Raw genomic sequence first — 12,270 nt, forward strand, 5'->3', positions numbered from 1 at the left:
AGGGCTGGACAATGGAAATGATATGTTCCCATTTCCATGTCTCTTTCCTTCCCTCCCTTTCCTTATGGGTACACGAGAATGGCCAAGTTTATAACTTATCCACATGGGATTCTGCTCTATCTGAGGCACTGAGATGTGTCTGACGGAAGGTGTAACTATGCATTGGGAAGTCAGTTTCTAGGACAAGTAGAGCCTGTCTTCCTATAATAACCCATAACAGACAAGCTATTCCTGAGCTTATCTGATTTATTTGAATTTAGCTGATTTTCCTTTGAAAGAATTATAATTTCAACCACTGATTTATAAAATGGGGAGACTTAATGTACCTATTGTAAGGTACAGCGTGGGAGACAGTGTTTATTCTATAATTGTAGGACCTAAGTGAGTTTGCATTCACTCTAATCATACCCTTCACTGTCATTAAACTAAGAAGAAAACTCATTTTAGCAATAGATCCTAATCTTTTCAGATTTCTGTCACATATCAGGATCTCGCTTTTCTCCCTATTCTTTTATGAGAGAGCGCTTTTTTATTTTTTGTTTTTGTCCTCCTCTAAGGAACCTTTTGATCCCTCAAGGGTTTCCATCAGAGAGACCCTGGGCCAGATTCTATGTGAGACTCTACAAAGCAGAAGGGTTGCCCAAGATGAACTCCAGCATCATGGCGAACGTGACCAAAGCATTTGTGGGTGACAGTAAGGACCTCGTGGATCCCTTCGTGGAGGTCTCCTTCGCTGGGCAGATGGTGAGGAACTATTGTCACCAACAATGACAGGCCTGGTCTTTACCTAGGACATTTCTAGTCAAATGATATGAAGTTAAAATCAAAATTAGGAAGTGCCTTGAGAGAAAAAACTTGCCGCAAAGAGGCACTGAGTCATGTGGCAAGAAAGAAGGGGAGGATTGCTCATTCACTGTCCATTGGAGATAATGGAGAGGAGCCACGGGGCATCATGGTTAGAACCTGGGCAGACAGGCCGCCTTTCTTACCTCTGGCTACTTCTCTGAGCTGTGACCCAGTCTCTGCAGAATTACCAGCCTTCTCCCAATCTGCTCCACAGTCTGCCCAGGTGGTCATTATCCTGTGTAAATCTGAACATCCCTGTTCCCTGCTTAAGAGCCATTGGAAGTACCAGGGCCTGGGCACATGGTTGGAGCTCAATCTTGGTTGGCTGGGCTTTGAAGCTTCAGTTGACACATATTGCCTCTGCCCTTAACTATATGTCTACCCGACCCCTCCACTCGGCAGGGTGAACACCGTAGTATTTTTGACGTGGACTGCCTTGGCGGTCAATAGGACATCAACTCCATTTTATGATGAGGTCCAGACTGGGAACGTGATTTACACAGATTCCTCCTTTTATAAAACATGAACTCTGGGTTTAAATCTGCTGCATTCCCTGAGGTGTGGGGAGCACTGCTGTCCAGAGCATAGTGTTAGTTTCACCCCCGTCCCGGTATGAGGATGAGAACTTCCTGAGGGCAGGCCCCGAGCCTTACTCACCTTTGCCCCAGTGCCTGGCACAGTGTCAGGCGCAGAGTAGGACATCAGTAATGTTCGCTGGGTGTAACTGATTTTCACGGGTGTTGGGTGGAGGAAGGTTCACAGTTTTTAAGAACTCACTTCATATTTCCAGCAGGTTTGATGAGTTTTCCTGGCTAAGTCATGTTTTGTTCCCATGGCTCCCATTCTCCTGGCTTTGTTTTTAGGGGCGAACCACGGTGCAGAAGAATTGTGCCGATCCCGTGTGGCATGAACAGGTGATCTTCAAGGAAATGTTCCCTCCCTTGTGTCGGAGGGTGAAAATCCAGGTGTGGGATGAAGGCAGCGTGAACGATGTCGCGCTGGCAACCCATTTCATTGACCTGAAGAAAATCTCCAATGAACAGGAGGGAGATAAAGGTAAAGCCTCACGTGCCTGATTTGGACACAGCGCCTGGACATGATTGAATTGGAGCCCTCCTCTGTTAAGTGAGAGGCACTAGGCCCTTCATGTTCTGTGTGGTCTCTGGTTTGGATTGGTTCAGGGCAGAAGATGGAGCCAGACTAGGGAGCCTGGAGGCCTGTTCGCCATCCCAGGTCTTTCATGAGCTTCACTATGTGTCCTCAAGGCAGTCACTCCCTCTCCCTGGGCCTTAGGTTTCTTAATTGAAAAATGAAGTGTTTAGAGTAGATCAGAGGTGGGAAAACTATGGTCCATGGGCCACATCTGGCCTGACACATATTTTTGCATGGCTCATAAGCTAGAAATGGCTTTTCCATGTTTAAGTGATTCCCCCAAATTGTGCCTCCAACTCACTGATGAGAGCAGGGGAGCAGGAGTAGGGCAGGGAGGCGCTGCCAACAGTGCACTCAAGGGCCAGGGAGGGACAGAGTCCCAGCTCATCCACTGAGTTGGTTGAAAGAGCTTCCACCAGAATAAAGCTCTTTATGCACAAAACCTAAATCAGTAGGTGATGATTCTCTAAATACCCCAACAATTTCCCTCCTTTCAGTCCTAAGGCAATCTTTCTCTGCACTACTAATCTGTGCTAATTGATGTATATGTTTGTGTGTATGTGTGTGTGTGTGTGCGTGTGTGTGTGCGCGCGCGCGCTCATACACATATACTGAGTGGCCAGGTTATTATGATCACCCCTTTAGTACTTCATTGACACTTCCCAAAATACTGAATATTGAAAACTTCCTAAGCAAATACTCTCAAGGTTTTATTATTATTTGCATAACTAATTCACTTCATTGTACTGATGGGGTGGTCATAATAACCTGGCCGCTCAGTGTACATACTGAAGGCTTGGCATAAGCAGAGGTCAAGATCGCATTTTTGTGCCCCTCACAGAATGACCCTGTTGGAAGGTCTCAATAAATATCTGTTACTTAACTCCTCATATTGCTGAACAGTTCCCCACAGGATGCTTCGTGCAGAAAGCACACTCTGCCTGTCCACAGATTTCTCAGCTAGGTGCAAACGGGTTTTACCCACAGCTTTGCCGGGACATCTTGATGGTGTTCAGGGAGATGTAGAACAGTGTTTAGAAAGTAGACATTAGGGGCCATAAAATGCTTCTATTCTTTTTAACACAATCCCTCTGCTTCTTAAAATTTACTCAATGGAAAGACAGACTCTAGTTGATGGGGCTGCAGGGCAGAGAGAGGAAACATTTAGGCATAAAACTATGGATAACAGTAAAATGAAGGTAATTGCTAAGCACGTGGTGATGCATATATTTGTTAAGAGTAATGGCTACTATTCTTGAGCTCTTACGTGAAGCACGTAATAGACATGATCTCTCTTAGTCCTAAGAGATGAGATAGGGATTATTAGCATCTTCATTTCACAGATGAGGAAACTGAGGCATAGGGAAGTTATCAAACCTGTCTGAGGTCACACAGCTCGAAAAAGACAGAGTGGAGGTTTGAGACTTGAACCCAGGCTGTCAAGATTCAGGGTGGCCATGTCGTACCGCCTGGATAAAAGGAACATTCTGTTGCCAAGGAGATGTTCACATAGATACTGTGTCTTTTCTCGGACGTTATGTATGAAGAAAGGAAAATACTTAGGCTAATAGCAAATTACAATCCTGAGGTCTTTTCAGTTCTATGTTTAGAACATATCTCAGAATATTTACTTCTCTCAGTCTCCAGTACCATCATCCTAGAAGCCACCGATGTCTTCCATTTTGATGATGATGTGTGGTCCCCAAACCAGTTTGCCAACATCCATTTTTACACTCAATTCACATAGCACCCACACTGAATTTTTAAAAATTTTATTGATTTCAGAGAGGAAGGAAAAGGGAGAGAGAGAGAGAGAACCATCAGTGATGAGAGAGAATCATTGATTGGCTGCCTCCTGCATGCCCCAAACTGGGGATTGAGCCCACAACCCGGGCATGTGCCCTGACAGGGAATGGATAGGTTGACACTGAACCACTGAGCCACTCTGGCTGGGCATCAGACTGATCTTAAAACACACATCCAATTATGTTATATCTTTGCTTAAATCCCTCTAAAATATTCCCATAATTTCTAGAGTAAAGAGCTTGTCAGGGCCCCCAAACCTGCTCACCTGTCCAAACTCATCTCACACAGCTTGCTCTCTGGACTAAGCCACTCTGGCTTTCTCTTGCAGCTTCTTCTGTCTCCTTTCCGGAGGACATACGCTTTCCCTCTGCCTAAAAATCTCTCTTTTCTCTCCTGTCTCTCTCTCTGCCTAACTCCTCTCCATGCTGTATCAGCCTGTTGTTTGTTCTTGCAGCACAAGGTATATCTTTTTCATAACATCTACAATGTAAACATTTGTTTAATGTATGTATTTTCCTTATTCTCCACTCGGCTCTATGTTTAGAGTCTAGCTGCTAGCATGGTGCCTGGTGAATTTGATCAACGAATGAAAGAGACAAGGATGCACATCAACATACATAGATGATTTCTTTTTCTTTTTTCCCTTTTTTTAAAAAAAGTATTTATTGTTGGGGGTATTACAGATGTCCCTCTTTTTCCCTCCCATTACCTGCCTCTACCCAGCTCCTGCCCTGCCCCAGGCCTTCACCACCCTATTGTCTGTGTCCATAGGTACTGCATATATGCATATAAGATCTTCGGTTAATCTCTTCCCACTTTCCCCCCTACCCTTTTCTTCTGAGATTTGTCAGTCTGTTCCATGTTTTCATGCCTCTGGTTCTAAAGGGTGTCCCAAAATTCACGCAAGAAGTAATTTTGATAGAAAACACAGGTTTATCATTAAAAATTATAAATTTTTTATTGATTCATAAAGGATACAGTATAGGGTTATGTATGGAATAGCATATAGAGTAAATGTAAATGGCCTCCACGGCTTTGCTGCCACATACGCACTTTTTTGTTACTGCCTGAGCAGCTGCACTTTCGAAGAAGAATGGTCCTATGATGCCTCTAGCCCAGCCGTGGGCAAACTACGGCCTGCGGGCAGGATCCGGCCCATTTGAAATGAATAAAACTATTGAAATAAAAGACTACCCTTTTATGTAATGATGTTTACTTTGAATTTATATTAGTTCACACAAACACTCCATCCATGCTTTTGTTCCGGCCCTCCGGTCCAGTTTAAGAACCCATTGTGGCCCTCGAGTCAAAAAGTTTGCCCACCCCTGCTCTAGCCCAAAATCTGCATCAAACAGTGACACGTTGTGGATGCATTTGTTTCTCAACAATAACTCGTGGATTTTCTGAACCCCAAATGTGACAATTTTGTCAATTAACCAAGCCATCAAGGTGAAAATAAGCCTCATTGAAATTCAGCCACATTTATGCAAAACAGTCATGGAAAATTTCAACAAATTTGCTGGTGTATGTGCCAGCAAAGCCTTGGAGGCCATTTACCTGATATGCTATTCCATACATAACCCTATACTTTATACTTTATGAATCAATAAAAAGTTTACAATTTTTAATTATATACCTGTGTTTTCTATCAAAATTACTTCTTGTGTGAATTTTGGGACACGCTTTATTTTATTCATCAGGTTATTTTGTTCATTAGATTCCTAGTTCATTTATTTCAATTTTTAGATTCAACTGTTGATAGATACTTATTTATTGCCATTTTATTGTTCATATTTTTTATCTTTTTTCTTTCTCATCTTCTTTCTCTTCTTAAAGAATACCCTTCAACATTTCATGTAACACTGGTTTGGTGGTGATGAATTAATTTATTTTTTCCTTGTCTGTGAAACTCTTTATCTGACCTTCAATGCTAATTGATAGCTTTGCTGGGTAGAATAATCTTGGTTATCATAAGATTATTTCAACTGTGAACAAGTGTAGACATTTGCATGGAAGAAAGACTGGAAAGAAATATAGCAAAATGATAATTATGACTATTTATTGGTGAAAACATAGACTGTAAATATTTTCTCTTGTCTTTTCTGTATATCGTGTATTTCTAAATGATTGTGCACAACTTTCATAAAACAAAAAATAATCAACTTGTAAACATAACCACACAGCTAAAGTTTGGGATCTTTTTAGGCTTTCTACCTACCTTTGGACCTGCCTGGATTAACCTGTATGGCTCACCCAGGAACCACAGTCTGATGGACGACTACCAGGAAATGAATGAAGGCTTTGGAGAAGGCGTGTCATTCAGGGGCAGAATTTTGGTGGAAATTGCTGTGGAAATCCTCTCGGGAGGGGCACAGGAGTCTAAATTTTCCAAGGCACTCAAGGACCTCAAGTTGTCTTCAAAGGACAAAGACTCCAAATCTTCCAAAGGCTCAAGTAAAGACAAGGGTGACAAAACGGACAGTGGAAAACCCCAGCAGGCTTCAGACAAAACCAACTCAACCGAGGTCGAGGTGGAGCCTTTCGATGTACCCCCAGAAGTAAGTCTGAACTCACCTGTGAGGTAAAGCCAAAGAGGAGCAGCACCTGCCACAGGTCCCCAAAGGCCTGCGGAGCTCTCTCTCCCCCTGCACATGTGTGTTGGCTCAGTCTCATTTTCCGGGGGCAGATCCTCTGCCTCTTCCTGCACACATCACACCCATCTGCTGCTGGTAAATTCCTTGGGTGTCCCCCCAAGCACAATTCCCATAGAAACCAAAGTAAAAGAGAAATAGAAGTTCTCTGGAGGAACTGGTGGGAGTGGGTGGTGGGTGATCAACTGAACTATATATGTGGCCTGTTTTGTTTAGCTTTGTTTTTAGCTCAGCCATGCTGTGGATGGGAGGTAATGTAGGAGAAGGGATGAGAGGAGGAAGCGTGGGTGACAAACTGGGACACAAGACATTGAGAAACCTCTTCCCTTGCCCAAGCCTGTGGGGAAATCACAACTCAGGAAAATACTTATCTTTGCTTATTGATATGAAGCACATTAGCATTTTCCAGCCTGGTTCTGTTATGGAAAAGAAATCTTGGGCTTCAGGATGCACACAAACTGTGAATAACCTCTCAACTGTTTAGTTTAGCAGCAGTACTTCATAGTTTAAACAAATGAGAGAACTTTCTGTTTTGTTAGTAGCAGAGGTGGGTGGATCACAGCTCTCAGTCTGGATGGTTCTGCCTCTGGGAGTGTGTTTCTCAGATCAACCAGACAGTCATTTCAGGTGGGGAGGGGAGGTGATGGTGGGTCCCCCAGAGATGTGCTTTCCTAGGAAAGTCTAGACAGACTGAAGGATTGTAGCATGTGGGTGACCTTAGCCTGGGAAGGTCCACTTCCCAGGATCTAATGAATCTTAAGAAACTGTGGGGGAGAGGTTGGAGCACATGCTTGGAAATATTGGGGGTTGGTTCTATTCATGGCTCTGATACTAATAACACCTCTTCGTGTTTCAGTTTGGTCATCAACAAAATGGGATAGTAATAGTCCCTCTCTGATAGGCATCCCCTATCAGATAAGTGGGGGTGAGTGAGGGAATGCCTGCAAAATGCTGAGCAGAGCTCTTAGCAATGCTGCTGTTGTTACCAATGATGCTATGGTTTGCTCCCACCACCAGTGGGCAGCTATTTAGAGCTCTCTACCCCATTGTTGGTGACTTAATTTTGAGTATTTTGTCAGCTTCCCCAGCCCTCCCTCTGAAATTATACTTGGGAAATACTCTCTGGAAATGTGTACTGTTGGTTTGTTAAAAATGACATTGCCTTGAGGTGATTGTGTTTGTGCTTTTCTTGAGACTATATGCCAACTTTAGAAACTTGACTTTTTTGGACTTTGCCAGAAATTGTGGGTAGTTTAGTAGCCACCTAAGCTGATAGCCCCTAAGTCTGACCCTGTGTCAGTATTTCCTGCTGTTCAGACTGGTCGCTCTTTTCTAAACAGGGATTGCCGCGTGGAAAAACATTGCCTCTGTTTGAATCTTTGGGCAAGTGACTTAAGCTTCTGATGCTTTATTCCAATAATAACCTCTACTTTATAGGCTCATACAGAGGATTTGATGAATTAATACATGCAAAGTACTTAGAACAGAGACTGACCCATAGTAAGTGATCAGTAAATATTAGTCACATGGAACAGATATTTTAATCTTTCACGGGACTGCAGTGTCCTCATCTTTAAACGGGTATAATAAAATATCTCCCTCCCAGGGTAGTTATGAGAATTACATGCGATAATGTAGGTAAAGTTCTTAATACCGCATATGACACATAATAGCAGCTTGGTAAACATTGCCATCATTATTTTTCCAGCTCAGGGAGTCAAGATATGCTTCCAGAAGGAAGAGCCATTTGAGCTGAGCCTTGAAGGATGGGTAGGCTTAAGACATGAATTCTAAGCTGTTGAAATACGTGTCATGACTACCATTTGTAGCACGTACACATGTAAGTTTTATACTACTAGGTGCTCCACATGGATGATCTCGTTTCCCCTGTAGGCCCCATTGTGATGGTTAGCTCACAGGCAAGGAAAGTGACACCTGGAGAGTGGACATGATTGGCCCAAAGTCCACCAGCTGGGAAGTAGCAGAGTTGGGATTTGAAGAGGGTTTGTCTGGCTCTGGCGCCTGCTGTCCCTCTTCCAGGCCACATGGCCTACATTCCCTCCAGGTCTCTGAGTAATTTTTGCCCTCCTCCCAGAGAGTAAACCTGGCCCCAGGAAGGTGAGATAAGTGGCTGGTTTACAGCCAGTGGACACAGTGGCAGCAGGTGGGAGGGGTGTGTGTTTTGTGACTAAGGTCCAGCACTGGACCCCCACCCTGTCCGGCATCTTCTGGTCAACAGAGACAGTTCCTGCTGATGCTGAGAGCACAGGAGGCTCCTGTGTGAAGGAAGGGGTGACCTCCACCTAATGGTGTGGAAACCCTTTGGCTCTTTGAGAGTCGGGGCTTGAGGTTCTTGATTAAATGAGGCTCTTTAAACTCTGAGACCACAACTGCATTGATCCTTAGAGGAATCTTACGTTTTTTCCATTGAGTTTAATAAATCCAATCACAAAACCAGGAAGCACAGATTACATGATTCGGCTCATTCAGCCTCTTTGCTCAGAAATGTGATGCTGTGTCATCCGTCCTAGCAACATCTGCTCCTGAGGCATCAGCCTGTTCCATGGCAATAGGAGTCATTTGTAAATAGCTGTGTGCTATCTTGGGATGGCTCCTGTCTGGTGACCTGTGTGAGACACTGGCATAAGTGGAGCCATTTTAGAATGGAGTCAGGGCAGCCATTCCAGAGGAACTGCCTCATACGTCTTATTCCTTGAAACTTTGCAAAGTGTGAACTGGGCAGAATAACCTTGGGACTGGGCCAGAGCTGCATTGCCTTCCAAACAACTGTTTGTGGAGCTAGCAGGCAAGCAGACCCCTTACCACAAGGCTGGAAATTGTAGGCATCCTTAAGAATCAGTAACCAGTCATGTACGGCTAAAGAGTAACGTAAGTTATTCGCACCAATAGAAATTCCTTTCTTCTATTCATGTGATTATTTCCCTTCTCTTTCTCTTAAAAACCGCTGCCTTTTCCCTGTAATTGGAACACTGTTTGGGTTTCTGTCTGAGTCAGTGCTTCCCCACATTGCCATTCTTCTGGATCTCAAATAAGCGCTGTTGCCTCTCACTTTGCATTTCTATTTTTAGATTAACACCTGTCACAGTCTAGTGTTTCAGAATGCAGGCTGCTGGAGGAGGCAGCCTCAGTGGAGACCAGGTCTCAGATCTTGGCTGTCCTTAACTTGCTGTGTGATCTTAGCAAGCCAGCCCCTTACTGTCTCTCTGAGCTTTAGTTTATTCGGGTAAAAGGTGGAGGTTGGAGCAGATGAACTCTAAGGCTGTTTTCAGTGTAAAAGCAATTTATATTGTTGTGCTTCTGGACCCTGCACCCCTCACAGAGCAACCACAGTGCATATAGCCCACCCGGTGTGCACTTGACTGGCTGATGCTCATGTGAGTGCCTAACCCTCTACCCCTTTTATCTGGGAGTAAAGTCTGACTTTGAGTTAAGCACACGTTTAGAATTCAAAGAGCACTGGATCTGTGATCAGAATACTTGGGAAAGTTACTAACTCAACCTCAAGCTCTGTATCCTCAATTTCCTTATCTGTACAATAGGAATGATCCAAATGTTGATCTCTCAGGGTTGTTAAGAGGAACACATATAATGCATGTGACCACCCTGTATAATCCATAAAACTATGCTCAAATGTAGGGGTTTAATCCTATGCCTGAGTATCTCATCTTTGGTTTTCTGTTTTCTAAATGCCTACCCACCTGAAGGTGATTCCATATTTCTATTTCACAACAGCATCTTAGAAAGATAATATGCCCAAGCTTATGTTTTAAAATAAAAGGATGCTCATCAATAGACAATTGGATAAAGAAGATGTTATATAAGAAGAGGATATATATATATATATATATATATATATATATACATATACATATATATATTCCATTATATATATATATATATATATATATATATATATATATATATATATATCATGGAATGTTACTTGGTTATAAAAAGGAATAAAATCTTATGACTTGTGACAACATGAATGGACCTAAATGGTATTATGCAAAGTGGAATAAGTCAGAGAAAGACAAATACCATATGACTTCACTTACATGTGGAATCTAATGAACAAAATAAACAAACAAAATTAAAACAGACTCATAGATATAGAGAGCAGACTGGTGGTTGCCAGAAGGGAGGGGAGTTGGGGAACTGGGTGAAAAAGGTGAAGGAATTAAGAAGTACAAATTAGCAGTTGCAAAATGCCACAGGGATGTAAACTATAGTTAATAATATTATAATAACTATGGATGGTGCCAGGTGGGCACTAGACTGATGGGGGGGTCACTTTGTAAATTATATAAATATCTAACCACTATGCTGTACACCTTAAACCAGTGGTCGGCAAACTGCAGCTCACGAGCCACATGCGGCTCTTTGGCCCCTTGAGGGTGGCTCTTCCACAAAATACCACATGCAGGCGCACATGTACAGTGCGATTGAAACTTTGTGGCCCATGTGCAGAAGTCGGTATTTTGTGGAAGAGCCACACTCAAGGGGCCAAAGAGCTGCATGTGGCTCGCAAGCAACAGTTTGCCAACCACTGCCTTAAACTAATCCTATATCATAGTATGGAGGTTGTCTGGGAGTTCGACCAGGGGGGCGGGGCCAGCTGGTGGAAGGGCGGGAGGCCCCAGCCGGCCGGCAGCCAGCAGCCAGCAGCCTCTAGGGATCCTACCAGTGCATGAATTGCGTGCACTGGGCCTCTAGTATAAAATAATATTAAATGTCAACTGTAATTGAAAAATTATAAAAATAAATAGATAAATATCCTAAAGAGGACATTTTTATTGTAAGGTAGAAGCTCTGAGACTACATTCTAGATAAATGATTGAATTTAGATATGGAATTTGCAAGTCCCGGTTCCTGCCTGTCTGATTAGTGGGGAAAGTGTGTGCCATTCCAGGCTGACACTGAGACTCAAATGCCTATGAATTCCCCGGACCAGGTTAGCATCAGCTTCCTAATGATAAAATATAAGGAACCAGGCCTATCTCATATATACTTTTTCTTTCTATAGATTGTACCAGAAAAATATGAGGAATTTTTACTCTTCGGAGCATTTTTCGAAGCCACCATGATTGACCGGAAGATTGGAGATAAGCCCATTAGCTTTGAAGTTTCTATTGGTAAGTGCGGCCAAGCACAGTGCCTGGCACATGACATGGGCCATACAACCATTTCTTGATAAAACAGGTAATAATTCCTTGTTTGCTCTTGTGTTTCTACATAAGGGATAGATTTATTTTCATACTTTAAAAAACATATTGAGAATGTAGTTTGGATTCTGACAGGTTTGGGTTCGTGAGCCTGGTCCCATTATGCTAGGCTCACTTAATTTCTCTGGGCTTCAGTCTCTTCACCTATCAAACAGGAACAATGGTAACTTCTCATAGGACTGCTGCAAGGCTTTCATGCGTCAGTGCAGGCAGAGTGCCATGCACATAGTGGGTGCTGTTATTATAACTCCCAGACATCTTTCTGGGCTGATGCACATTCTGGAAAAACGATGCCAAGATGGGATATTCCATCAGAGAAGGTCTTGATTCACATCTGGAAATCTGTTTCAAAGAAAGAAATGGAGATGGAATCCAGTTAATTTGTAACTTAAGTAGTTTTTACAAATGAGGACATAGCATGGTTATAGATGATAGCTCATTGTCATCGTCAGTCTGATTTCTTTGGTCTAACCATGCTCTTCCCACCTTCATACTGAGATCTTATTTCCCTGCTTGGGGAGGACATGAACTTGGGTCCCTTATGTCAAGCTGCCTGATTCTGCTTCTTG

At 43.1% G+C, this 12,270-nt stretch overlaps 1 protein-coding gene across 1 annotated transcript in view; it reads left to right on the forward strand.

Annotated features, from left to right (window-relative positions):
* Window positions 1-12,270, forward strand: part of FER1L6 (fer-1 like family member 6) — a 100,172-nt gene that overhangs the window by 15,361 nt on the left and 72,541 nt on the right. Inside the window, exons 8-11 of the mRNA XM_081111412.1 lie at window positions 558-744; window positions 1,710-1,902; window positions 6,010-6,362; window positions 11,503-11,611. Of these exons, the coding sequence (XP_080967538.1) occupies window positions 558-744; window positions 1,710-1,902; window positions 6,010-6,362; window positions 11,503-11,611 (842 nt within the window). The remainder of the gene's footprint in view (window positions 1-557; window positions 745-1,709; window positions 1,903-6,009; window positions 6,363-11,502; window positions 11,612-12,270) is intronic.

The sequence above is a fragment of the Myotis nattereri genome (assembly GCF_964212035.1).
Source record: "Myotis nattereri genome assembly, chromosome: 17".
Taxonomy (NCBI): domain Eukaryota; kingdom Metazoa; phylum Chordata; class Mammalia; order Chiroptera; family Vespertilionidae; genus Myotis; species Myotis nattereri.